Source organism: Nyctereutes procyonoides, unplaced genomic scaffold, assembly GCF_905146905.1.
Source record: "Nyctereutes procyonoides isolate TBG_1078 unplaced genomic scaffold, NYPRO_anot_genome, whole genome shotgun sequence".
NCBI lineage: Eukaryota > Metazoa > Chordata > Mammalia > Carnivora > Canidae > Nyctereutes > Nyctereutes procyonoides.
In genome coordinates this window covers 40,660,739-40,688,095 of record NW_026575043.1, presented here as the reverse complement: position 1 = coordinate 40,688,095, position 27,357 = coordinate 40,660,739, and the positions used below count along the sequence as shown (strand labels likewise).

At 58.2% G+C, this 27,357-nt stretch overlaps 2 protein-coding genes across 4 annotated transcripts; both read right to left on the bottom strand.

The window, feature by feature from the left end:
• Positions 1–943: 943 nt before the first annotated feature.
• Positions 944–7,380, bottom strand: LIF (LIF interleukin 6 family cytokine). 2 transcript variants are annotated; one of them, XM_055321850.1, is made up of 3 exons: positions 7,274–7,380; positions 5,274–5,452; positions 944–4,543 (listed from the first exon to the last, which is right to left on the bottom strand). In XM_055321850.1, the coding sequence occupies exons 1-3, from the start codon at positions 7,290–7,292 to the stop codon at positions 4,133–4,135; spliced, it is 609 nt and encodes a 202-aa protein (XP_055177825.1). In that variant the 5' UTR covers positions 7,293–7,380; the 3' UTR covers positions 944–4,132. The 2 variants fall into 2 exon arrangements, with proteins under 2 accessions (XP_055177825.1, XP_055177824.1); XM_055321849.1 differs by lacking the exon at positions 7,274–7,380 and having other exon boundaries at positions 5,274–5,620.
• Positions 7,381–19,135: 11,755 nt separating this feature from the next.
• On the bottom strand, positions 19,136–26,451 carry OSM (oncostatin M). 2 transcript variants are annotated; one of them, XM_055323038.1, is made up of 4 exons: positions 26,377–26,451; positions 24,510–24,643; positions 23,388–23,974; positions 19,136–19,155 (listed from the first exon to the last, which is right to left on the bottom strand). In XM_055323038.1, exons 1-3 carry the CDS (start codon positions 26,408–26,410, stop codon positions 23,399–23,401), a joined length of 744 nt encoding a protein of 247 aa, XP_055179013.1. In that variant the 5' UTR covers positions 26,411–26,451; the 3' UTR covers positions 19,136–19,155; positions 23,388–23,398. The 2 variants fall into 2 exon arrangements, with proteins under 2 accessions (XP_055179013.1, XP_055179012.1); XM_055323037.1 differs by lacking the exon at positions 19,136–19,155 and having other exon boundaries at positions 22,442–23,974.
• Positions 26,452–27,357: the final 906 nt, after the last annotated feature.

Sequence of the window (27,357 nt, the reverse complement as noted above, 5' to 3'; positions counted from 1 at the left end):
CAGATGCCCTCACTCATTGTCCCCATTAGCCTGTGAGCTTCCAGGAGGCCTGGGTTGTATCCTCTTCACCTTTGGAACACAACACAGGACCTGACGCTTCTAAACATTCATGAATGGGCAAGTAGGTGACTCTCAGAAGAAAAACTGTCCAGATCCTCAAATGAATCTCAGCTGGAGAAGCCTCAGACCCAAACCCCAGGACTCCTGGTTCCAACCTCCCTTATTCCCCAAGGAAGGGGTCCCAGGAGACTGGGAAGAAGGTTGCAGTGGAAGGGGGGGTCCCAGAGGCCAAAAACGGGGACAAGACAGCTGTGTCCACTGTGGGAGGGCTGCCTAGGCCCAGAAGAGCCCAACAGAAAAGCAGAAAAGCCCTGGTCTTGGTCCCAGTATCTGGCACAATTCTGGATGTGACCCTTAGATTTCCTGCTCCACAGTCACTCATGCTTATGCCCTTTAGCTCCCCTTGGACAGTCACTGGACCACTGAGGGCAGAAAATTGGCAACTGGTATCTTCAAGGTCCCTGGAGTTCCACACAGCAGAAAGAACATGAGATTTGGAGCTGAGAGGTGGCCCTAAAACCAGTGACTGCCACTGGGACCCTGGGCAAATGGCTTCATGTCTCTGAGACTCAGTTTCCCCCTCTGTTAAATGGAGATGATGACTCTTAGAAAGTCATGGGGCTACCATGAGAGATGAGGGCCAGGGGCCTTTCTGGGCAGCACCCCACAATCTCGAATCCCATCCATCTTCTTCCCTCTGTGCCTGTTCTGCCCGCCCCACCCACCCATGCTGGCCCCCTCGCCCCCTCTTCCCAGCCTCCCCTCCAGCTCCTGGTAGAGCAGAACTCCACTCAGTTGGGTGTCCAGGATAGAGACAGTCCCGGCCCCTCCAGCCCTGTCTCCCCACATCAATACAGTCTGCAGAGCTTGCCAAGAGCAGATTCTTTATTAATTTCTCTTTTTTTCTTAAAAAAAAGTATTCCTTCAGTATAAAAAATAAATATTTTAAATATGACATTGAATAAATAAAAATAATCTGTCAGTATGAAACATTCCCACAGGGTACATTCATCAAAGAGGAATTTGTCCCTCAAGGCCAAGTCCTAGCCAGTAGAAAGGAAGGAGGGAAACACAGAGGGACAAACAGAGCTAGCAGTGCGGCTGAAAGAGACACCCAGGTACTGGGGTGGAGGCGCGCAGGAGGGGGTGATCTCAAAGTGAGCGCATCTGTACCATCTGAAGGGAAATTCCCACTTGATTCTGGTCTCTGACCCCACATGCTCTATCTGTTCTGGAGAGCCAGCAAGGTGGGACTGGGCCTCTTCTGGAGCAGGGGGTGGGGGGCAGGGGGCGTCCCCCAGGAGGGCCCAAGGAGAGGGGGAGGAGAGACAAATAAACTAGCGGTGCTTCTTTTGTTTAAAATGTTTTTAAATAAATAAAAGTTCCCAGTACTCCCTTCTCCACAAATTGCAAAACTACTGTCCTACCCCCTCCTCTGCCGACAACCTCTCCCTCCTCCTCCTCTTGACGCAGGATGCAGGTGTTGGTCAACCACCAGCAGATGAAAAAGGAGGAAAAGGAAAGCTTCCTGCCCTGCAAAGCTTTTTCCACACAAAGGCTCCATAACTCTGGGATGCTGTGCAGAGTGGTCCGCTGGAATGGTTCTAGAAAGAGCGCTAAGGATGGGGGCTGAGGAGCAGAGCAGGACATAGGGACGGTGGGGTGGGGGTGGGGGCAAAGGCAGTGGGAGTGAGGCAGAGGGGAGGTTTGGGTCCCAGGGAAGAGATTCCTTTGGCCTCTGAGCCTCAGAGGCTGCGCAGGTGGGCTCAGCATGGGGAGTCCGTGTAAGGGAGGTGATGGGATGATTAGAGACCCAGCTGGCCCCCAGCCTTCTGAGCCACGTTCACGGAAAGAGCAGAGCGCAGGGACGACAGCAGGCTACGACACTGCAAGGGTGAGTATGACCCAGATTCAGAAAACATGTGGCTGTCATGGTCTCCTCTGCCACCCACCACAAAATAGCCTTGCCTCCCCCTCCTACCCTGCTGCCTGCCCACCTGCCACCCGGTGTGTGCGGGTAAAGTGCTCAGGGAAGACAGAGAGGTGCAAAGTGAGTGCAAAGTACCATAATCACATTGGCTGAACCGCTAGGACCGCCACCGCTCAGGGTTTGAGAAGAAGCCAGAATGCTGCTCTTAGCAGCTGCCCCAGCTCCGCACCCCCTCCCTTGCTCCCAGACTGGAGGGCGTTTCTCTACTAGCCTGGCCCCAACACAAAGGAAAGGATCGGGTTCCCTGCCTGGGAGCCCAGACATGGGTGGGGGTGTGGGGAGAGGTGGGGCAGGAGGGACCACAGCTTCCTGGTCGCAGGCCCAGGGCCTCCCTATGCTCTTCTCCAGAGCAGGGAGCTCCTCCCTGCACTGCCCCGGCTTCCCAGAGGGTCCAGCCAGGCCCTCTGGCCCTTTGTGGGTGTTTGGGCCACCGGAGAAGGAGCTTCCCCACTGTGTGCAAGCATGCTGGATGCTGGGTCAGGACTGTTCCAGAGCCCCTCAACTGCTGGTCTAGAGACAGTATGGGAACGAGGAAACAGCAGCAGGGCGGGCCACCAGGACTGCCTCATCCAATGCTCCAGGGCACCATTTCAACCATGAATGTTGCCCCTCACTGCACAATTCCAAGGGCCGCCAGAAAACAGTGTTGAGTGAGCCCCCCTGGAAACAAGCAACATGGTGGCCCTGGGAGAAGGCCCCCGGCCACTCCACAAACCGGCCCAGCCTGCCTCCAAGCCAGGATCCTGAAACCCCCAAACCAAGTCACAGTTGGGATGGGGTACGGAGCTGGGTCCCCTGCTCCCCCACCCACAGTGACCAGTTCTCTCGGGTCCTGACCCTTGTCTGAGCTTCACCCGTAAGGCTATTCCATCTGTAACATCTTTGACTTCTGGACCAGTCCCTGCTAAGGCTTGGCCCTGGCTCCTTTATGAGCCATTGTATTATTTCTGTTGAGTAGGAAGCAGGGAAGAGAGAGCTAATTTTGCCATTTAAAGCACCAATAAGTTAATATAAATAGGGCATCATAATAAATAGACAATCATGCTGGGTCAGACACACAGCACTCTTGGCTCTCAGGCTTCTCTGAGACCCTGACCTCAGGTCCTGCTGTTCCCTTGCTCTAGGAACCAGAGATGGCCTCTAGTCCCCATCAAGTACCTTTGTGTGACCTCACGGGACCTCCCGCGTGAGCTGCCACTCTGAATTCCCCAGTCCTTCCCATCCCTTATAGACCCTGGGCCAGAAGAAGACTCTGGGTCCCCTTAGAACCTTTTCACCTGCCCACCTCCCCAAACCCTACCTCCGGGTCCAGCCACCGGACCCCGGCCATCCCAGGCTTCAAGGAAAGACTTCAGGGAAGAAGGAGAGCCTGCCAAGGCTTTCAGGACCTCCCTTCCCAGGCCTGAAGGTGGGAGGCTCTCTGCCTCCCTATGAGCCTAAGTGCCAGTGAGCTCATCCTGGGACTTTCTGCCTCACAGTCCCATCCCTAGACCTGAGCTCTCCCCAGTCATGCTCAAGAGAATGAACATCTCAAACCATAACTCTCCTAACTTCCACTCACTATACTTGTAGGGACCAAGAAGTCCTCTGGATCCCAGCTCCTCTGGCTGGCCTGAGCCCAAACTTTCTAAAGCCTGCATAAGGGGCAGAGGCTGGATGGTGGTCATTCTGTGGGGCTGGGCAATTCCTCTGACCCCAGTTGTCTCGCCCCACGGTCAGGGTCGCCATGGATAACTTGTACAGTTTTCTTACAAAGCCCCTGGCCAAGGGGCCAACTGGGGACAGAGGTCCAGCCCCCAATCCCCGCAGCAGCCCAACACCCTGGTGCCTGGCCATAGTCTCCCAGAGGAAGGGGGGTCCTTCTTCTAATTGGTACTGTAGACAGGCCCTGCCTATGGGAGTTTTGATTCTGCTCGGCTTTGTCACAGCCCACCCTTGAGGGAGTGGACTGGCCAGGAACCCCTTGGGGTCTGCCAGCAGCCCCTTTGTGGGTCCGGCAATGCTCTGGGCCCTGGCCACAGTCTGAGAGCTGCCTGAGCCCAAGATCTCAGGTCGCCTACTGCACGCTTCAAGACCTCCTGTCTAGAAGGCCTGGGCCACCACGGCGATGACCTGCTTATACTTCCCCAGGAGCTGACAGCCCAACTTCTTCTTCTGGAAGACATCCTTGCCCGAGGTGTCGGGCCCATAGGCCACGTCCACGTGGGCCACGTGGTACTTGCTACACAGGCGGCAGAGCACGTTGCTGAGGAGGCCCCGCATGATGTCCGCAGTGGCATTCAGCTTGCTGTGGAGGCTGAGGGCATTGGGATTGAGGACCTTCTGGTCCCGGGTGATGTTGCCCAGGGAGGCACCAAGGTAGGCGATGATGCGGTACAGCTCCACCAGCCGGGTCTTCTCCGTGCTGTTGGCGTGGAATGGTGGGAAGTCTGTCACGTTGGGGCCACACAGCTTGTCCAGGTTGTTGGGGAATGGCTCCCCCTGGGCTGTGTACTGAGGAGCAGAGAGGGAGAGGGGAAGTGACGTGGGGATCGGGGACAGATGTTCCAAACCTGCCACCCAGTCTTTGGGCAAGCTCTTGGGTCTCAGTTTCCCACCCCTAGCATAGAGACCCATTACGTGCCCTCTAGGCATCTCAGGATGGTCCTGAGAGCCAGAAGTAATCACGGTGCAAACATACTTCGCAGAGAATCAAGGCCTATGTCATGCAAAGGATTTTCATCACCCTCATTAGGATCATATGGGGACCGAAAGGAAAATACCATGTCTCACCTCCTGCGGGTACGCCACACACACTTGCCCTTTCACCCACTGTACACACCTTCTTCCTGGTTGGCTTTGCACCCCAGACACCCACAGCCTACTTTCTCTCTCAGCAGCATCTCCCCAGCCACCCTACTTCCTCTCTGTCTCTCACTGGCCTCCTGCTCCATGTGGTAGAGAAATCCCTAGACCAGCAGTGCCAGGCCTCTCCCTCTCCCCACCCCCCCCAGCTCTGCCCCGACATAACTGGGCACCCTAGAAAAGTGGCTTCCAGTCTCTGAGCCTGGGGGTGGGGGCGCCAGTGGCTCGGAAGCTGGGGGGGTCTGGGTGTGGTTGAACCAAGCCCCTTCCCCACACTCTCCTTCCAGCTCCAAAAGCTCTCTTTCATGGCCAGCCCCAACAGCCCAGGTCAGTGGAGCAACCCCCCCGCCCTTCCTCAGGACCTGGAAAGGGGACTTACATAGAGAATAAAGAGGGCATTGGCGCTGCCATTGAGCTGCGCCAGTTGGTTCCTGATCTGGTTCATGAGGTTGCTGTGACATGGGTGGCGTGTGGCGCAGGTGGCGTTGACAGGGGTGATAGGAAGGGGGCTCCCTGCCCCGTGTTTCCAGTGCAGAACCAGCAGCAGGGGCACAACTCCTGGGAACAGGCAGGAAGGAGCCATGAGCAGGGAGGGTGGAGGTGAGCGAGAGGGCTCATGGTAGAAGATGCGCTTCACCTCCCCAGGGACACCAGTGCCCCAGCTCCACCTCCAGCTCTGTCTTCCCCTGGCTGCTACGAGCTTTCATGATGTCACTGCATCTGTTTCTCTCTGCCTCCCTCTCTCCAGATCTCTATCTCTGCTTCTCTAGACTTTCTCTTATTTTTCCCTTCTCCTAAGAGGAGTAAGGGGGTAGGGCATGAGCTGTGCCCACCAGCTGGGAGCTGGGTCCAGGGTGACACAAACCATCCAGCCCTTTCCCTCAGGATGGCAAAAGCCCCTGAGGCCTCCTGCCCCTCTGGTTGGAGGGCACTATGCCCCAGGCCCAGCGGGTCTCAAGTGGCCCCAGTGGCCCCTATCTTCCCACCTTGCAGGATGGTCCAGATTCCAGTGCATTGCTTCATGCTCACTGGCCCATCGCAGGCCAGAGCTCCCAGATCAGGCTCCAATGGGAACCCGGCGTGGGGGTGGGGGGTGGGAGAGGGTGGGGGGATCTTCTACTGACACTCTGTTCTCCCTCTTAAACCTGTCACTTGATGCTGGCTCCCTGGGTCATTTGTCTCCTAATTCCGCCACCCTTCCCCATCTCTTCTGCAGCGCCTCTTCTCCAGATGGGGCCATTCTCCTATCTAGGACATTCAACTCCACCCCAGTTGTCCAGTTCTGCCCCTTCTCCAACCCCAAACCATCATTCAGAACCTCCTGTCCCCCCAGCTCTGCACAGCTCCTGCCTCCATGCCACCCACCTCTCCTCTACTACTTGCCCCATCGCTGGCTTAGGACAAGGAGAATCCTGGGGTCCCACAGGTCCTCAGAGCCTTGGGGAGGGAGAGGAAATGGTGCAACCAGAAAAGAGAAAAGGGAAAAGGTCGCAGGCAGCCAGGTGGGCGGGGGAGGAAGGAAAGTGAAAGGTGACAGGAGAGCTGGGAGCCGTCTGGGCCTGTCCTGGGTCGCCCCTCCCCCCAGGGGTCCCGCTTCCCAACTTTGCTCTCGGGTCCCCTCTGAGGGGCCTTTCCCAGTGGCCCAGCAGCAGGAGCTGGGGGCGACACACCAGTGAGGCTGGAGAACCGGTGAGGCTGGGGCGAAGGGGGGCGCTGGAGCCCTGGGATCTCCCCTACTGGGACGGTGGCAGCCTCGAGTTCGCCTCTCCTGGGTCCCCTGCTCCTCCCAGCATCCCCAGGCAGTGCTGAGACCCCGGAATGGTTGCCCCCCACACACACCCCCGGCTCACCTAGCAAAGACCACAGCTTTCCAGGCACTAGCAGATGGAGGCGGCACCTGCTTCCGTCCCGGCCGGAGTTTGCAAGCTGCTCGGAGGCCGGTGCCCCTCCCTGGGCGCAGCCCGGGACACGGTTGGAAAAGAGAAAGAGGAAAGACAGAAAGAAAGAGAGAAAGAAAGAAAGAGGGAGGGTGAATCGGGAGAAAGCAGAGCGGGAAGAGCAGACGGGAGAGCGGCCGGAGCGAGGAGGAGGAGGAGGAGGAGGAGGAGGAGGAGCAGGAGGAAGGCTGCGCGGCCCCCTCCCTTGCCCGCCAACCTGCAGGCCCCCGGGCGGGCTGGGCGCGCGGTGCCGGGACCATGTGCCTGCGCTCGCTCCCCGCCGCCACCCAGCGCCTCCGGTGGCCCGGACCGGCTGCACCGGTGCCCCAAGTGTCCGTGTGTCTGCGGCGAGTGGGTGTCCCGCTCGCGATCGCCAAGCGCCCCAAGTTGCCGCAGCACCCGCGGTGGGGCGCGGAAGCCGGCGCGGGGCGGGTGGATTTACCTGCCGCCAAGACCTTCATTATGGGCTGGACTCCAGAGGGCCTTGGAGGAGACCTTAGATGCCGGCAGTTTTCAGAGGTTCATGCTCAACGGGGAATTTGCCTGATTTATATACTGGAGCCTGTGTTGTAAGACAGAGAGAGAAACAGCTATATTTAGCAGGGATCCCCGTCCAGGAAGTTGTTTGAGGTGCATCATAGGAAATTATGAATGGAAGAAAGTGAGAGTGGGGGGGGCAGTGAGGGGGGAGGGGGGAGAGAGCAGACTTTTTTTTTCCCTCTTCTAAGAATTTGATTGATAAAATTATAATGAACTCTTCAACAAAACACCCTGTGGTTTTCCTGAGTGGCTTGCCCTAGGAGCTGTTTGAAGTTGGGGAGGGCAAGGAGGGTCCCCAGGCTAGAGTCATCGGGGTCCCCAGGGGCTGTAGGTGCTCCAGACAGCCCTGACTCACCTGGGTTTGGGGAGGTGGCCTGACACTAGGCAAGCAGATGGAGGATGGCACCTGTGGCCCCCTGATCAAGGGATTTGGGGGGCAGTGGGGAGGAGGCAGGCTGGAGCTTGGCTGAGAAGGAGGCTCCAGGAAGAGGGGCTGGGGCCGGGCTTGGACTTTAGACAGTAATAAAGCAGAACTGAATGTGGGCACCTCAGAGGTAGCCTTCCCCAGCCTACCCATTGCCACTAGGCAAAGTGGGGCTTCAAAGGGAGCAGGCTGCCCAGAGTCCCCCAGGGTCTGGCCTCCTGACCACCATCAGCAAGCTTACACTGCTGACCACAGGTACCTGTGAGGCTGGGGAGGGGGCTGGGAAGATGGGGAGAGAGGGAGAGGGTTTTGTGGTCACTTAGTTTTTTGGGAACAGCCTAAGGAGGAGCTTCTGAGAAGGTGTTGTGTGTCTGTGGTTTACCAAAATTCATTGCCATCCCACCTCCCCTTTCAGGGAAAGGTGGTCCAGCATTTCCATTCTGAGGGACACCTGGAGCAGAGACCTAGGGAAGCTTAGTGGATCAGACCCAGGTTTCTTCTTCAGGATGCTGAGAGCTGGCTGGGGAGAAGAGAAATAGCCTTCCTCCCAAAACCTGCCTTGGAAGCGCCTTGGGGCTCAGCCTCAGAGCATAATGGTGACCCTCAAAAGGTGTTTCTAGAGTCTGTAAGTCAGGGTCACAAATTCTGGTGTCTATCCTGGCCAGTTAGATTTGTGAATGCATGAGGAGAGGCAGGAAGGAATGGTGGGGACCAGGGCAAAATGAGCGTGGGACTCCTCCCCCCCCCAAAAAAAACACTTCTCAATAATGATGTGAGCGAGCACTGGCCAGAGGATACATAACTGGCACCACACTGTCCCCCAAGTTTCCAGGGGCACCCTCTGTCCCAGGAGATGTCTCATTCCCCTGGGGATCCCACCCCAGCCCTCCAGCCTGACCCTAACCAGAAAACAAGGCGGGAGAGTTGGCTTTCCAAGGCCAGGGAGACACAGCCTTTCTCTGGCCCCTGCTCACCCCTTACCCATCCTCCATGCACGCTCCCAGCTCCTCCTCTTACCACATCCAGGACCTGCCCAGCCACGCGTTCCTCCCTCATCGTGCCAGGACGAGCCCTCATGCCTGCTCCCCCCACACACTCTGCCCTGTGCAGGCTCACTTCCCCCAAGCTCTCCCAGCAGGACCTGGGATGTGGGGTGATAAAAGTGCCCATCCCAGCTGGCACTTCCCGGCAGGGAGGAGGCTGGTAGAGTCACAGCGGCTCTCCTTCCTCCTCCCTTCCTGCCCCCCTCACACCTTGTCTCTTCCTTGGAGGGCCATAGAAGACCCCACCTGGCACTTGCCCCTCCCATACGCGTACTATGGGGTCAGCCTACATCCTCTGGAGGCCCACCTACCCCAGCCTGGCTCAGAAGACCCCATGGCCCCAAACATCCCAGCTCACCTCCCTCCCTTCACAAAAAATCCAACCCCCACCCCCCTACAACTCCTCTACTCTCCTGCATGAGAGCCTGATGAACACAGAGCACGTGAACATGAATGCCAGGTCAGCCTCCAGTCTTACCGCCACATCTCCTAGACCCGTGTCACCTGACTCAGCCTGGTGCTTCTGAAGTGGACCGAAAGTCCATCTGACCTAGACCCCACTGTGGCCCCATCTGTGGATCCCTTCGTTCCCCCACCTGAGACTCTCACTACGTGCCCTGATTCTCCTGGAAGCTGCCACGCTGTCCCACCACTGTCCTGCCTCCGTCCCTCCCCTACGTCCCTTCTGAGTGGACCTCCAGGTCCTCATACTGCCTTCTGGCTCCCTAGATCCCATGCCAGCCCTACAATCTACCCCCAGTCGCCATGGAATCTCAGACCCACCCCCACAGGAAACAGGAAGTAGGGGCAGAGTATAGAAGACACTTAACTCCCTCCCCGACTGGCCCCCCAGGCCTCAGTTTCCCCTCTCACGGTACCTGATTTGGTCCGTGCTCCCCAAGAGCTGTGGGCCCCTCGGCACTCTAGGCCCGGCCTCCCTTTCCTGTCCATGTCCAGGCACCCTCTGCACCTGGCCTCTGGGGGGAAGCTCGGGCAGGGTCTTGGAGCCGCCAGGCCAGGAGCTGCCTGCAACGTGGCCTTGGTCCCCAGGAATCAGCCGCCCAGACCGCGCTCCAGGCCAGCTTTGGTCTCCCGGAGTTTGTTTTCTTCCCTCCCTCTCTATGCTGTGTGTGTGTGTGTGTGTGTGTGTGTGTGTGTGTTTGTGTGTTTGTGTTTTCCCCTAGGCTTCCTCACGGAAGGCATCCTCCCTTCTTGGCTGCATGCTCCCAGGGTCATGACCCCAGGCCCCACCCTGGAGTGGCAGCCCCAGCTCGGCCCCTTCCAGCTGTGACTTCATCCCCGGCCTGTCCTGCTCCTGCACACTGGGCCTGCTGGGGATTTGACCAGCCGGAGGGTGAGGGGGACAGTTAGGGTCCACATGGGGCCCTTCGCCTCGGCAGGGCACTCCTGGGTCAGGGCCCCCGGGTGCCGTCTCCAGGTGGCTGTGCCAGCCACTTGCTCATCTCCCCTCTCCAGGAAATAAGCCCATGTGTCCGCCTTCCCAGGGGCCCTCGGGGCTCTTTTGGTCCAAGTCGCTTTGCTACATGTGGCCACCCGGTCCTCCTTTCCTGCTGATTCTCCCCTGCCATTCATAAGCCTCTCCTAGAAGGTCATGGGCATCTTATCTTTCAGATGGGTAAACTGAGGCTTGGAGCAGCAAAGTCACTTTCCCAGGGCTATGCAGAGGCAATCGGGTGGGGGCTGGAACCCAGAGCTCTGGCTTGTAGGCCACGGCGATGCCAGAAGCACCTCCAGCTCTGGGAGGAGCAAAGGTGAGGAGGAACACATAGGCCGCTTCTTCCAGGAAGCCTCCCCGGCCACAGCCCCGACCAGCTTGAGTCTGCCTGGTCCTGCCTGCTCTCCTTTCAAGTGGAGACAAGTCTTCTTCCTCACTCTTCGAGGGTTTGGATGGGGTCTGATACTCATTTGTACTCCTGACAGCACCTGGCTCAGGGTTACACCAGAGCAGATGCTAAGTATTTTTTAAAAGCATTTCACAATTTCCAAAAGCCGCCCGTGCCAAACTTCTCATAGAGAGACGGTGTGGAGTTGCGTGGTTTAAAGCATGGACTTTGGCCTCAGTGAGAGCTAGGTTGGAGGTTTGGTTTTGCCAGTTATGAGCTGGGTGACTTTGGGGAAGTGAACACCTCCTGGCCTCAGTTTCTCCATCTATAAAATGGGAATGATGGCACTTATGCTGTGGTTTGCTGTGAGGTGTCGGGGCTCAGAGTGGTTCTGAGCACCCCACAAGCCCTCTATACCTGTCAGCATGTATTCTTACCAGGTGAAGATCCTCACCACACCCGTGAAGTAGGGGTTTCTGTCCCCATTTTACAAATGAGGAAATTGCGCCCACTCCAGGGCTGAGGAGGGAAAGCTGAGAGGAACATGTGCATCCTTCCCTGATGGCTAACGGAGGCAGGACATCCTGATGGGTTCCAGCTTCAGGGGCACCCCAGAAAGATAAGGCAGGTCATACGGGGGGATGGCGTGGCAGTACTCAGTCTCCCCATGTCCCATCCTGGCCCCTGACCAGCCCCCCCAAGCCTGAGCTGAGGACAGCAGCTGACCCGGGCTCACCGCCCCCAGGAACTGATTCACCCCCAGGCCCCATCTGAGAAGGAAGGAGACATAGCTCAGCTCAGAGGGGCTTGAATCACCAGCCGCCCCCTGCGGAGCCCGGGGTGGGGGGACGTGGGGGCGGGAGACAGCCCCCTGCCTGTCTGTCTCTTTCCTGGGCCTCAGGGGCACTCAGGGGAGAGGGCAGTGTGGCAGTGGCCATCGGCAGGGGGGTGGCGGGGAGGTACCCTCGCAGTCAGGCATCCTGTGTGGGCAGCCAGTAGCAGTTACTCACCAGGTAAGCAGCTCTCTGGGCATCGGGGAATTCCCCAAGACCAGTGACCCAGAAACAGAGTACTCTGGGCAACCCCCACTGCCCAGACCGGCCCCCTCCTTCCTTCACCATCCCCTCCCCTGTGCCCAGCTGAGATCTCAGTTCTCTGAAAACCCAAGCAGCAGCTGCTCTTAGCCACCAGCTCATGCCCAGCCCCTTGCCTTGATGTGCCCACCTGGGAAATGAGCACAGGGGAGTCAGGTGGGAGGAAGTCAGGGGTCAGAGGCTGTGGGCCAGGATGAGGGCTGGGGGGGGTGGGCGGCGGGCAGCCAGAGTTGACAGAAGCAGCTCAGGAATTCCTGGCACAACCCTGGCAGTTGGCTGTCCTGTCCGAAAGGCAAAAGCACCTCATTATTCAACACTTGAGCAATGAAGGTGCAGCTACACCCGTGGCCCAGCCTGCACCCCGCGGCACCACGAAACCATCGTGGACTTCCCTGTGGCCCATGGCGCCATGTCGAAAGTCAGCTGTGGGCCAGCCAGGGCTAGGCTGGTGGTAGAGCCTGTGGGTAAGGGTGTGGCTTAGAGCCAGGAGAACCTGGGTTCAAATCCTGCCCACACCACTTACCAACCATGTGGCCTGGGGCAACTGGCTTCCTCTCTCTGAGCCTTGATTTCCCCTCTGGAAGTGGGGAACACTGTGGTGTTGTCATGAGGATGTTCCGTGGGAAACGCAAAGTGCCTAACACATGACAGTCATTCTAACCAGACTCCGAGTGGTCACAGGAAGGGGCTCAAACCCCAGCTTGAGCTAGGGGCCTGGGTCTGAGAGTTAGGCCAGGGAGCGCTCGTGGTCCTCTCAGTTCACAGAGCATAGCATGGGTCCTGGGGAAACAGGCAGCCTTTCAGAACCTTCGAGGGGGCCTAAGTAATACTTCCCACCGCAGGATCCTGGAGAGCCCATATGTATTGGAGGCTCTTGAGGCCCAGGCTCCGGGCATAGAGTCTGCTCTTTCTCACCCTCACCCCATCAAATCTCTGGCAGGGACCAGCTACACCCCTCAGGGCCAAGCATGGGCCAGAAGCCATCCTGGCCTGCTGCCAACTGCCCCCATCATCACCCGAACATTTCCCGCCCGGTTCTGCGTCAGGAATCACCCCCCTGGAGGTGAATCAGAGTGACTGCATTTTTTTCTTCAATTCTGATAGAAATTGCAAAGGAAGCAGCAGCCCACAGAGCCCTGATTACATCCTCGGCAGGGGCAGGAGCCTGCCTCCACGGCCCATGTTGTCGCGTGACCCGCTTCCACTGCGGGCTCTGGCCTCAGCATCTCCATCTCTAGACTAGATGGCTCTCCTCTCTCCCCCTTCATCCAGCAGCAGTGTCAGTAAGCTCTCTGGCCTCCTCTCGGCTCTCCCCGAGTCTCCAACTAGCCCGAGACTATAGCAGGCGGATGTGCAGAGCGATACTTTCACACTTACAGGTTTCAGAGGCCGGCCTCTTAGCAGCTCATGGATTCAATTTAGAGCGTTGCTGCCAGCACTTTCAAAAAGGAAATGGAATAGCAAAATCACTGGGCATCGCCCGGAGTGCTGCTTCACAAACTTTTTTTTCCGTTGTCTATATGTGTCAGCGCGTGCATCATCCTCTGGTTGCAAGGTGCAGTGTGTTTCTAACTGTGGGTCGTGGTCAAAAACGTTTGCAAGCCACTGGTATCGATGATGAAAGCCAGGCCCTGAGGGGCTGAGGAGTGACTTGCCCAAGGTCATTCAGCAGTTGACAGCATGGGACTCATGACTCCTGTGTCACCCGCCATCCTTTCCAGCTCAGGAATGGGCAGGAGGTGCTGCAGGCGGGGCAGGGCGGGCGCTCCTGGTGTGGGGTGGAGGCCTGTCATCACCCTGCGTGGGACAAAGGCCCTCCCGGGTCCCAGCCTCCCATTCTCCACTCCCTCCCACAGCCTCAGACCCTCAGCTCCCCACCCTCCCTGCCCCACCTGGGTGGGGCGGGGATCATCAGGAGCCTTTCCTCACTCCTCCACTGGGAACCCTTCATCCTCACCGAGGGCGAGGGCGGGGCAGTGGGAGGAAGAAGTGGCCACAGCCCCTCTTCCAGGGTAGCCTGCAACCCATAGACTGAGTCCGTGTCTGGGAGCGCCTGCCGGCCACGCCATGGGTCTGTCTGTTTGTCTGTCTGGGTCTGAATGAGCATTGACACATGAAGGTCTCTGGGTATTTGCACGTCTGTGTCGGGCTGCGTCTGATCCTACGAGGGTGCACATGTGTGTCTGTGCTGGTCTGTTTGCTTGTGGGAGAGAGCTGATGCATGCACATCTCTAGCTGACTGTGAGCTCTCTTTGTGATTGTGTGGATGTGTGAGTGACCATATGCATGAATCCTGTACAAGCATGTGTCTGACCTTGCGTCTGTATGAGTCCACATGGCAAGGGGTCGGTGGGCACAAGTGGAGAGGCATGACCCTGCATGCGTGCGTGCGTGCGTGTGTGTCCCAAGTGTGTCTCCAACATCCCTGCCCCTCACCCTCCAGCTCCCACCCCTGGGAACCGTGTGGCAGCCTCACGTCACGGGGGCCACCAGCAGCTGGTTTCCTCCCCACCCCGCCCCAGGCCCCCCCCCTGCCCCCCGCCCTGGCCACCCTGATTCTTGGCGCAGGGACAAAGCTGATGTCAGAGCTGAACTGACAGCTTCCTTCTCCCACTGGATTTTCCAAAAGAGAGAGACCACAGCTCGGCTCCTATTAAATAATCGCGGGGTGGGGGGTGGGGGTGGGGGAGGATGTTTCACTCAATGATTTCCTGAACTCAGAGGCAATAAACAGAACAGGAAGCAGCCCCGTGGACCCACTCAGCCTGAAACTGGCCGGCCAGAGGTGGGGCCCAGCCTCCCTCCAGAGTCAGGCTCACTGGAGCCACCCCAACCCGACCCCAGAGATGATGTCAGGGAGGCAATCGGGCCCTCTCTCCAAACTGTCCCTCAGCGCCTACAGGGACTGAGGAAATGTTGTGAGGACGGTGGGTGGGAGGTGATAAGATGGGGAGAGTATAGAGTGGCCCCCTCCCAGTGTGGGGGGAGGGGGGAGGGAATGAGGCCTAGTTAGGGTTGGACAGTTCTCTTCCCTGGAAAGAGAAGAAAGGAGGAGCTCCCTGAAGTCTGGGGTGGGGGGGAACAGGACCAGGTAGGGGAACAGCTCATGTGGAGCAGGGACAAGAAGGCTAGGCCTCCTCCCATCTCCCTCGGGCAACCTGGATACGCTGTTGGTCTCCCACAAACCCTGCACCTTTGGGCCGCTCCAGCCCTGCTTCCTGCCCTTTCTGGGGCACATGGCTGGCACACTGCAAACCCCAAAGGCCATCATGGGCCTCTCCCCTACCCACGTCCTCAAAAGCAAACCATTACAAAGCACTTCCCTGAGCCTATTATCTCCAGTCCTAGCCCCCACCTCCAAGGGAGGCATTTTAATCCTGTTTCGCAGACATGGAAACTGAGGCTCAGAGGGCTGAATGTTTGCCTGATGTCACACAGGGTGTGATGGAGCCAGTTCTCTACCCCACGCCCCCCACACCCCCAGGGCTTCCCTATAACAGATACCAGGATGGGCAGGGCTCACTGGCAACAGGGGACATGGGGGTCCCCAGGATGAGTCTTCCCCAGGGAGCCCCTCCTGCTTGGGCTGGCCACTCAGCCGCTTATCAGCCACAGGACTCCATGACACAATCCTGCTCTGATCTCCTGCCCAGCGGGGCCCTTTCCACCCCCGCCCCACCCCTGGACCCCGTTTCCGCTTCCTCCCTTTCTGGGTGGGACTGGGCCAGCGCCGGCATCACAGTGGGCTATCTGCAGGGCCAGTATCCCTGCCAGCCCCTCAGCAGCCAGGAGCTCCCACATCCACTCTGGCCAATGGGTGGCCAGCAGGGGACCTTTACAGCAGGCGGATGGTGGCCCACAGTTCCCCATCCTTAGACTCCCTCCTGAGAGCCCACTTACCTCCCAAGAGGACTGCGAAGGAGAAGGGAACTTACAGAGACCATCATGGCCTCTCCTGGCCTCAGTGTCCCCACTTGTAAAGGGCACGTGTTGGGAAGATGAGATTGGCAGGTGGAGGGGAACTAGGTGGGCTCAGCAATCAGCCAGACCACACAGAGCGGGGTGTAGGTCCGACACTTATGAACTGTGGCCCCCACACAGGGGGCCTCCTCGCTCACATGTCTACAGCATGGGACTCCATGTCATCAACCCATGAGGGTAGCAACACCCTCTGGAAGGTGTGCCCGGCTGATATTAACCTCACTGTTAAAATTTCACAGGTGTGACCCAGAGAAGGGAAGTCACTTTTCCAAGGCCACAGGACACAAGCACATCAGCGACACATTCCCCAACGACCCGCGGGCTGCTTGCCTCCCTTGGACTCCCAGGCAGGGAGTCAAGAACCCTGATTTTTGGTTCCCGTTAGTTGTGAGAATTCCAGAAGGAAGCTTCTTGGAGTCTCGGCTTCCCCAGCTGCAAAACAGGTCTAGAGAAGGCCATCGGTCTCCAAGGATCTAGAAAAGGCTTTTGAAGGCGGGGACTTTGGGGTCTTGTGGAAGATAGAGGAGGGACCGGCAGGGTTGAGGGCTCGGCCCGGCCGCCCGGCGCCCCGCTGCTTAGGCCCCAAGGCGCGGGCTGCAGCGCCCCCCACCGCCCAGCGCCGCAGCCGCGGCACCAGCGAGCCCGGGCCGGTGGCTGCGCGGTGCCTCCCCCGGGGCCGGGCCGGGCGGGATTTGGGGACTGAGGAAGTGGGCGGGGATGCCCGAGGCTCGCAACGGAGGTTGAGCAGAGGCCGCGGGCCCAGGCCGCGGAAGGAGAGCCGCGGAGGGTCCTGGAGGGCCTCGGCCTGGTCCTGCCCCTCCTGCGCCGGGAGGGGATAGTGAAGGGGAGCACCGGCCGCAAGGGGGCGCCAAGGGCCACCCTCAGGGGGCTGGGGTGGGGCGGCGGGCCTCGATCCAGCGGGAGATCTGGAAGGAGGAGGTGGGGAGACCACCGCCCCTCCCCGCCCACCTCACGTCCCAGGACGACCTAGTTCCCACCTAGGACAGGCCCTGGGTACAATGTCCCCGCCGTCCCGGAAGCTTCTCCGCGGTCAGGAACTGCTGATGGCAAGACTGGGGTCCAGGCCCTTCTCCGGTTATTTGTGCCAAGGTGCCCTCTCCTGCGGTGCCAAGCTCTGCATAGACTTCAGTTATGTTTTTCCTTTTTCTTCACCATGGCTTTGGGAACTGGTACTTTCACAGTTAGACCCATCTTACAGAGTGGACAAAGCAGAGCGGTCGAGTCCTTTGATGGCCCAAGGTCAAAAGTGTAGGGGGCCATGACCTTTGACTGACCACACACCCCAGAGCCTCCCACAAGGGACTTCACTTTGGTAAACACCCCTGCCTTTCTCCCCAACGCAGAGGCGGGCAGGGGCCACCCCATGCCCCATGACCCACCACAGCCCCTTCTGGAGGGACAGGGACCCTCTGCCTGCCGCATCTCCATCCGAGGAAAAGCTAGGCTGCCCCAGGCTCAGGACCCTCTACAACTCTGGGGTAAAGGGAATTTGAGGGTTCCCTGGGAATCCAGGAATCAAGACCCTTTCCCACAAGAGGTGACCCCTTCTGGGCTCATGCAATGCCAGGATTCTGGCCTCTCCATCTGGTGCTGTCTCCTCTGCTCTTCCATGACCTTTAACCCCTTAGTGACCCATGACACTTTCGCATCTGGTTTGTCCACTTTACCTCAATGTTCTTGGTGAGATGGGCAGGAAATGCCTTACCATGCCCGTTACACAGCTGAGAAGACTGAGGCTTGGAGAACCGTGTGGGCCACCAGGTACCCCCCAGACACTGGAGGATTTGCTGGTGCTGAGGATGAATTCGGAGGCTAGCAGCTACCCCCCAGCCCTGCCCGGTCAGGGAGGCCTACCGTGGTCTGTGCCCGTGCAGGACCCTCTGGAGTCTCGCAGGTGTTTTCCAGATCTTCAGTGGGACACCATCAAGTTCAGGGCCAGGCCCCCTCTGCTTCCCTCTCCTGCTGAATCTTCTCTGGAGACAGCTCCTCACACTGCCCCCCACTTGACTTCCCGTCAAGTGCTGGGTGGCCCTGAGGCTCCCCCCACTTCCACTCCACCCCCTGGCTGAAGGGCTGGGTGCAACAGAGGCAGAGAACCCCAGACTCCTGGCCAGACTGTGCCTGACAGGTGGGGCAGGGTCTTCAGGGTGGCCGAGGGGTAAAGTGAGGCTGGGGGGTGGGGAGGGGGCGACCCTGAGCCCAGCACCCCTACCCAGCGCTGCGTGGCAATGCCGCTGGGACCTGAGTCACAACTGACTGGGCCGCACCCAGCCTGCCTGGGTGACCCAGGCCAGCATAAGGCGATGACTGAGCAGCCCTCCACATGACTGGCCGGGGTCGGCCTTAGGTGTTTTGACTCAGACCTGCCACAAGCCGTGTGCACCAGGGCCATGCCCCTTGTCCCCGTCCCCAGAAGAGTCACAGGGCTGCAGCCGCCACCCTGGACCCAGCGCCCCCCTCCGAGCCACCCCACGCTGCCCCAGCACCCACCTCGGAGCCCCGGATCATCCGGGTTGGGATGGCCCATCTGGTTGGCCCTCCTCCACAGGCTCCAGGGCCCCACCTGCCCAACCCACCTCCCGGGAAGACCTTCGCCCCTCCCCGAGCCAGGGAGCAGAGCCCAGCCCTTGGGGCCGCCCCAGGAAACAGGGAGTAGGGCTGGCCTAGCGGAAGGCCTCCTCAGTGCTGGCCGTGGACTGTGAGCCTTGTCTCCGCGTGGAGAAGGGGTTCTGTGTGCACTCTGGGTCCTGGGCTTGGTGTGAAGGGTGGGAGGCAGGAGGACACGGACACGGAGAGAAAAGTTTCCCGGAGGAAAACCAATAAGGAAGAGACAATGAGAGAAAGTAAAAAAAACTCTGCTTATGCACCTGCTCAGTGACGGCTTATGGTAACGCTGAAACAACACGGTGCGTGCTTGCCTGCATGCGTGCTTGTGTGTGTGTGTGTGTGTGTGTGTGTGTGTGTGTGTGTGTGTGTTGTCTCCTGGGAAATCTTACAGCCAGGGAGGCGGGCCAAGTTAGCCCACTGTATAGAGGGGAAAACTGAGGCTCAACCCAGGAGGTTGCACAGGTTTAATGGCAGAGTGGCTGGAGTTTGAACTCATTTTGCTTGACTCTCAAGTATCTTTCTCATCCCTCGAGAAGGAGGGAAAAGAATCATGTTGATGGTGGTGGACAGTAAAGGTCACGGAGGCCAAAGACCCAACTCTGCCATTGCCAAGTCCTGAGTTTGTTTTGCGATGGATAGTAAGTGCCAGGCACCCCATGCTCCCTTTTCCCCAGCAGCTTTCCTGCCCTCTGGGCCCCCTGTCCCGGGGAACTTACCAGCCTTTTGTGTTATACGCAGTTGGCTGAGGGACTGACTGGCACCCTGAAAAACTGAAAAAGAACAAGAAAAGCTGGCTTTGAGTCGGTGCCTGTAGCAAGGCCAGGACCCCTTTATCTTCCTGAGCCTGTCCCAGCTCCCCCATGGCCTGTGGCCACTTGGTCCCTTCATGCAACCACTGGGAAGAAGCATACACCTCCGCCTGCTCTAGCGGAGCACCCCAGGGAAAACACGCCTTGTAGAGGATCAGCTCCCTCTGTGGCACTAAAGTATTATTTGAGCCCCACTCTGCTGCCTGTCACAGCAGATGGTTGTGGGAACCCTAGTCTCCCGTGGATGATCAGAGAAAGCTTACTGCGATTCTAGATGCAGATCCCAGAAATGATGGCCTGCAGGCAGCCACCTGCAAGCCCCAGGGAAGCCCAAGAAGCCCTTCTGGAAGGCAGAATCAAAGAGTAGGAGGCATTTGAACTAGGGCTCAGGGAGGGAGGGTAGGAGGCTGGGTACAGGGAAATGCAGACTTTGGGGAGGTCAGGATGCTTACATGGGTTGGGGGCCAGCAGAGCATGGATCGAACTCAGACACACGCTGGCAAAGCTGGCCGGGCATGAGAGCAGGGGCCTGGCATGTTACGTGTGATGAAGGGTTCGGAATCGGTGCCACAGCAGTAGGACAGAAGGCAGTCCCTGAAGGCTTGGGAGCAGAAGATACGGTAGCAGGGAGATTTTTTTTACCGTGTCCAGGGAGCCAGGACCTGGCTGGCTGCCGGGAGAGAAGAAGGCATGTGCCAGAGACAGGATGTGGGAGAAACCACGAGACATTATGATCAATGGAGAGAGGAGAGGCTGAGAGAGGAGATGAGGACTGGGCTTCTGGAACTTCTGTGGGGTCAAATGGGAAGCAGAAATCAGGTGTGTGAGCTTGGCCTTGAGGAATCCACAGGACTCTCAGCAGATGTTCCTAGCAATTGGGTCTGTGGGCTTGGGAGAGCACCAGGCTGGAGGTGGCAGCTTGAGGGCACCTGCAGCTGTGGTCTCATCAGGACACAGTGTGGAGGTGACAAGTGCTCAGAGACGGGGCCCCTGAGACTCCCTCCCCAGATTCTGGAGCCCCTTGATCTGCCTCCTACAGGGTGGCTACTGCTCCAGCTCAAAGCCAGACACCTCTCCTGGGGCTTATCCACAGAGTAAGGGGGCTGGCAAGGGGCCCAGGTGGGGGGAGGGGGGACAGTCACCCTGGGCTCCCAGCTACTCCTCCATAGACCAACCTTTGCTCACTCCGTGGGCAACTGCACGCCTGCCACAGCACCAACCCCCTTCCGCTCCGAGAACCTGAGTGTGCCTGGCTTTCGGTGTCTGCCACTTCCACCCACAGCTTCCCAGCAGCTCAGCCTGAGGAAAGCCCCCCACCCCCGTGCCAGGGCAGGGCAGAGAGAGGCCGGCCCCTTGCTGGCAGTGGCACCATGCAGGCTGGCCTCCCTGGTGTGCGGCTCAGCTCTCTGACCCCTCCAGGGCCCCACCTGCCCCACTCCTCACTGAGCTCCTACAGGGTGCGGGCGCTGGGATGGAGCAGAGGGAGGCAGATGCCATCTCCATGCTCAGCAGTTCCAGGCCAGCAGGGGAGCCAGAGGGTAAACCCCAGCAGGTGAAGGCACCCCCCCCAATAAGACAGGTTTAAGAGAACAAAATAAGCAAGTTGCTGGACCCAAACCATGGGTGATAGGGAAGGATAGCTGAGGATGTGCTGATGGTGGTGACAAGGAACAGTGTTCCAGACAGAAGGAACAGCATAGGCAGAGGCCTCGTGGTGGAGTGAGCCCGGGGCATATCGGGAGCCAAAAGGTAGCCTGTGTGGCAGGAGCCTCAAGAGCAAGGGAGGGCCCAGTGGGGGACAGCGGGAAGCTCTTACTAGGTACCTGACCTGGAATATGCTGGACACTGCCCAGGAAGACCACTGGTTGGGAGTCAGGGCCTGGAGCATTGCACCGACGTTCCCTCTCGGATCTTGAGTAAGACACCTTCCTTCTCTGGGCCTTTTTGGCAAATCAGTGACACCCCCCACTCACTATACACTGATCCTTGAATGCTTGGAGGCTTTGCCCTAGCTAGCTGTTCCCACCACCAGGAGGGAGACCCTGCCCCTTCTGTGCGTCATTCTGGTTCCAGAGTGGATGTAGAGGCTTCACCTCTTCCAGACGCCACCCTGACCACCCCTGTGGTCTGAGTCTCCCACTCTGCTACATCATACTGCGTTAGTTTGGCCGAGCTCATACTGCAATGTCCTGTCGGCTTTTCTGTGCGTCTGTTGCCTGTCTGCCCTCTAGCCTGGGAGCTCTGTGTCTTCAGGGACTCATCACACTGTTGGCCGAGTTACAGAGGCCAAAGGGTAGCAGAAGATGCTCCTACCCTGGCATCTAAAGGACCTTGAATTCAACATGTGCCTGCACTCCCGGCAAATTTGCTCTGAGGACGTGGGCAGGTTGCTCAGTCTCCCTGACTCATTCTTCTCATTTGCAAAGTGGATCATATCTATTGCAGAGTCCCGCCATGAGGCTCTCCTCTACCCATGATGTTAAGTCCTATTCCCATCTTGGCCTTCAGTCCCAGGAGATGGGGTGGCCAGGGACTGATCCAGGTCAAGTTCGTGCACTTCTGTTAGCTCTTCCTTTGTAGCTACTGCCTTAGCAGGTTATCGGCATATATACAAAGTCATGGTGTGTACAACTTTAGGGTTTGCATTTAATCCTCAAGTGGTCACCTTCCTTCACCTCTGTTTATACTATGTCCCCACTTATGAATTGGGGAGGGGGCTCCTTTATATAGTACTTCATCATTAAGTGAATACCTGTTCTGTTTCTGGGATATTCTTTTTGTGCATTAAGAAATTTCAGAATTAAAAAAAAAAGGTGAGGCCCTGAGCATCAGGAGGGAGCCCAGTTTTCTGGTGGCCAGATGAAGTCCCAACCTCCTGAGGCCCCTCAGGAGGCAGGTTCAAGCACACAGCAGGTCACAGGCCACTTCTGAGGCAGGATCTGTTAGTATCTTGTCTATCTCACTGAACACACATCAGCACACGGACCCAGCCACCTACCCACAGGGCCCACAGCTCCAGGTTTCTTTTCTCTCTTCCCACTTACTCCTAAACCCTGACACCCCAGGCCCCTAGCATCTTAAGGGAGTCACATCCAGATGTGATAAATGCCCTGTGTTTGAGACACCCTTACAGTCAGAGTCCCCATCTCTTTAAGAGGCCAGATTCCCCCAAATCCTTTCCCACAAGGCAGCAGAGAGATCCAAGGGCTTTAGAAACCAGGCAAGTTTTAAATATATGTTGGCACAATATTAACATTAAATACACATCATAAATAAGCCTTATAAATATGAAAAATGATAAAAACTGATAAAAATCGATAAATTAGTCATATCCTTCCAAAGAACTGGCCCAGCAGCTTTTGGGCCCCCCTTTCAGAGAACCAGGCTTTCTGCGTGAGAAAATTTCATGATGCACCACCAGGGGGAGCAGCCAGCAGCTGGGACCCAAGACCCCAGGCTTCCAGGCAGTAGTAGTAGGTCTATAGAGAACTCAAGTCTTCAGGCCATGTCCATTTGCACTGCATTTGATACCCTCTCTATGTCATAGAATCCCAGCTACTGGCAAGCCTAGAAGGCTTTGCACCGACCCCCTTGAATCACAAAGAGAAAACTGAGGTCCAGAGAGGAAAGTGGCCTGCCTAAGACCACACAGCAAGTTAGGGGTTGAGCTGAGACCTGAGCCCTGTTCTTAGACGCCCCAGATCAGTGCTCCTCCTAGGACACTCTGCCCCTGTTACAGCTGCCTAAAGTGAGGTCACCCAGATGTCCAGGTGTCTGGCCTGAGACAGGCAATGAGGCGTAAGAGGCCAGCTCAGGCCCTGACCTCCCCCTCAGAACCATGCCACCATGGAAAGGAGGAAGTCTGGGGGCAACAGCCCTGCAAGTCATGAGAGGGAAGGGCCGGCAGGCCTCTGGGGAGCAGGGCAGGGGGGGCAGTCAGTCTGGCCATGAGTCAGCCTGTGTCATCAGACCCCTGAATCAATGGAAATTTGGCCCCATGTGGCCTGACCTGGCCACCCCACCAAGACTGGGGAACTCAGGGCTAGGGGCTCAATGGCCCGACCCTTCCAATCCACCCTGGAGGAGGTAAAAGGGCCTGCCTAGCTCCCACCCCCTTAAGTGCACTTCTGAGACGTGGGGAAGCAGGGTGGGTACGTTTGGAGGTCTGAGGCAGATACCATCTTATAGAATACCTGTGGGTCCTCTATCCTCCAGGGGCGCCCCTATGGCTACCAGGGGCCAGCTGCACCCTGGGCATGAGTCTCTTGTTCCTCCCAGAGAGCTGCATCCTGCGGGCTCCCTTCAGCAGGCCCTGGTGGGGGCTGTGCCTCCGGCTCCGACTTAGACTCTTCCCCCACTCCCGGAAGACCTGCCCCACAGAGCGCATGAAGCGATGGTAGCCATGCAGGAACCTGCAGCCCTCCAGCCTGCGCTGAAAGGTGTCTAAGGTGGGGGTGGGTGATGGAGAAGCCCCTGGGCTGGTTGGAGTGGGCTCAGTCGTCTCCGAGGAGCCTGGAAGGAGCTGTGCCATGCAGTGGATGTTGTTCTTGAACCCGCGAATGTTCAGCTTCACCCCACTCAGCATCTCCAAGTCCTGGGCTTTGGGGATGTCCTGCTCTAAGGCAGCCAGTCTGAGCAGAACGTGGCCCAGCGTGGTGTCGAGGGTCCGCAGGAACACCTGCCTGCTGAGCCTCTGCAGGGCATCTTTGCTGGGGAAGGCCCCGGGGCGCTCCCGGCAGTGCTCCTTCAGCCCATTCTTGTCCAGGCCTTGGCTTCTGATCTGGAGGAAAAGGAGAATCAGGGGGTGAGCGCTAGCGCCCCCACCACACACACAGACAAGTCAACTCTGGTCTGCCTTGAAATACTGGACCTCGTGTACCCCATCCAATCCTCCCATTGTACAAATCAAGAAACTAAGGCCAGAGAGACGTGAGAACTCCCCAGTCACTGCAGGCAGGGGCAGAAGGATGCTGGGGGCTAGTTGGGGTGAGTGCACAGGCAGTGAGTGACTGGTGTGGGGAGTGCAAGAAGGGAGGTAAGCAGGGGGCCTCAGGAGGGCAGCACTCTGTTTTGTTCACTGCTACATCTGAGGCTGAGAACAAGCTGGGAAAGCTGTATGTCTCCTTGATGTTTTAGAGTTAGGCCCAGAGGGGTCAATGTGGCCCTAGAATAACACAGGGACTTGGTTTCCCCACCTGCCCCATATGGAGTGGGGGCTGGATGAATGGGAGTTGGGCCTCATCCTCCCTGGGCTCACTCCTGCCTTAGGCCTGCTGTTCTCTGAGACTCAGATGCACCAGGGGCCAGGCGCTCACATAAAGGTCCAGGAGCGTGTTGGTGTGCTGCATGAAGTCCGCCTGCTTCTGGAGCTGCCCAAGGAGCTCTGGATACTTATCCGAACAGCTGCCCATGGCTGGCATGCTCAGGAACAGGAGTCCAAGGACCAGACCTGGGGCAGAGAAGGGGGGCGGTGTCACCGGATTTGGGGAGGTGGGTGGCTTTCAGAGGGGAGGATATCCAAGAGGGCCTCCAAGGTTGTGCCCATAGTCTTAGGCCTCATGCCATCGAGGGTGGGGCTGGGCTCTGTATATGCAGTGCTGCACCTGCTGGGGCCGCTGCCACCCCCTCAGTGAGTCACTGCCCAGCATCCAAAACAGTGGCTGTGCTTCACTGAGCAGGCCCTTGAGAGGAGGCTGTGGGGCTCGGCTGAAGTTCCCATGCCTGCCAGTCCTGCTGACCTCAGGATCCAACACAGGGCAGCCCACATGGGGCTGCTCTCTGCAAAACCTCTGGGCCAAGACCCTGGGCTCCCCTGTCACAGACCCTGGCCCTCTATGCAGGTGGGCTCAGCCTGGAGGCAGCCTGGTGCCCAGAGCTATGTCTGTACAAGCAAGGGAGGCTGCCTGTACAACTGGATTCTGTCAGTAAAGGGTGTATGGGATTATTCAGACCATAGCCCCATCCTACTGACAGGAAAATCAAGGCACCGAAGGAGAAAGGCTTGCCCAGGTCACACAAGGCTAGCACTGTCCTTGACTTCTTGCACCTTCCTCTTCTCCCCATTAGTGGCCACTTTTGTCAGGCCCACCAGGGATGCTGTAAGCCAGGCTGTGTGGGGTGGTGGGGGCATAGTTACTGCTCAGCAGCCTCCCCACACCCACCCCCCAGGAGGCACCGGCAGCCATGTGGTCGGAAGGGGCCTGTGGCGCAATGGCCCGGAAGGCAGTGACACCATGTTCCCTTCCTAAGAACCGTTCAGCCCCTTGGGGAAGAGTGGCTGGGGACAGCTGAGGGGCTGGGCACCCAGGCACCGCGACCGTAGGGTACTCCTCACTGCCTCCCTGGGTATCTGCTGCCGGGCTGGCTGGGGACAGTGTGGTGCGGTGCATGTGAGCTCTCCCTGCAGGTGGGACTAAGGTGTCTTCATGGGTGGGGGTCCAGGTCTGCGTGAGGTGAGACGAAAAACTGGCCACAAACGAGCATTGTGTCCAGTCCGCCGTGGGGGCCCGGGCTGCATGTGGGGGTTCCTGGGTTGGTGAGATTGAGGGCTCTGAATGACATCACATGGCTCTGTGTGCATGTCACCCTGTGGGTGTGGCTATGTGTGCTGTGTGATTGTGTGGGCTCCAGGGTCCCCGGGCCTGGCCGACTGTGTCTATCCATCCCAGAGCCCGGGCCTGGCCGACTGTGTCTATCCATCCCAGAGCCCGGGCCTGGCCGACTGTGTCTATCCATCCCAGAGCCCGGGCCTGGCCAACTGTGTCTATCCATCCCAGAGCCCGTGAATCAGGGTAAGAAGGTCTCATCGCCCCTCCAGGCATCACGCTGCTTTCCTGCTCAGCTTCTGCAGCTTCCTTCTCTGCGCAGCACATCACTCCCCTTCCTCCTGCTTCCCTGGCTTCTCCCACAATCTATCCCCTTCCCTTATTCTCTTGCTCCCATAGTCGATTCTCTATCACCTCCCCTTAGAAGGTTTCTGGAGATATCCCTTCTCTACCCTGTGAAGATGCTGTGTTCTCAGTGGACCACTCTCTTTGCCTGACCTCCTGGCTCTCTCCTCTTCTCAGCATCCTTCTGGTGCCTGGCCTTCCCAACTCCCAAAGGACAGAAGGTGTTCCTGCTCCCCGCTGGCACCCATGGGCACAGCAAGAGGGTGCTGGTGGAGAGGAAGGAAGTACTTACTGGGCAGCGTCCTCCACAGAAGCTGTGCCTGCATGCTGGGTGCCCGAGCTCCAGCCGGCGCCTGCTGGGGGTGACACCTCCTGGCTGGGAGCCCTGCGGGCTGGCAGCCACTTTATGCCCGCCAGGGCGATTGGCCAACACCTCGTGAGGTGGGTGGGGAGGGGGGGAAGGGCAGGCCTTCTGGGAACATGACCCCAAAAACCAAACTTTCCATGGGCAGCCAATGGGTGCTGGGTACGATGGCCTGCTTGCTTCTCCTCCCATTTTCTTCGAATTCGTTCTTCGAGGTCAGCCCCACGCCCAAGGATGATGCAAACCGAAGCCTCAGCCTTCCTGGGGTGAGCAGGGAGCAAGGGGGTCTGCGCCATCTGCAGGGAGCTGTGCCCGGGATAGAGTGAGAGTATGCCCGCTGGGTCCTTGGAGCCCCTGCAGGCCAGGCTCAGCCCAAGAGCCATTGGCTCACAAGCCACAGTGGTTTGGGGCTGGAGGGGGACGAGACATCTTCCTTCTTGAGTGCCCTTCCCGCCCTCCTGCCAGGGCTGTTGGGACATCTGTGAGCGGAAACCACCGGGCTCTGGGCGCAGAGCCAGACCCAGGCTGGCAGCCCCGAGATTGTGATTCTGGCCTCACGACCTGCACCCCCAACAGGGCTCCCAGACATCTCCTTTCTCCCATCATGCACCCCCATCCTTATGCCAGGCTCATTCCCTGCAGGAGGCCCTTCCTTTACAGACAAGGTCTTCTGAGGGGAAACAAGCACTTAGAGCAAGAAACACAGGAAATTGGGGCTCAAGCCTGCTGATAAGCTGTGTGACCTGAGGCAAGTTAGGTCACTTAACGTCTCTGGGCCTCAGAGGCCCCACCTGTAAAATGAGGATTCGAAAAGCATTTCCTGGGCCAGGCTTGTAGCACTGCTGCTATTATGGACATAAAAGGCAAAGATCCTCTGAAAGAAAAAGAAAACTAGAAGTCTTAATTCCA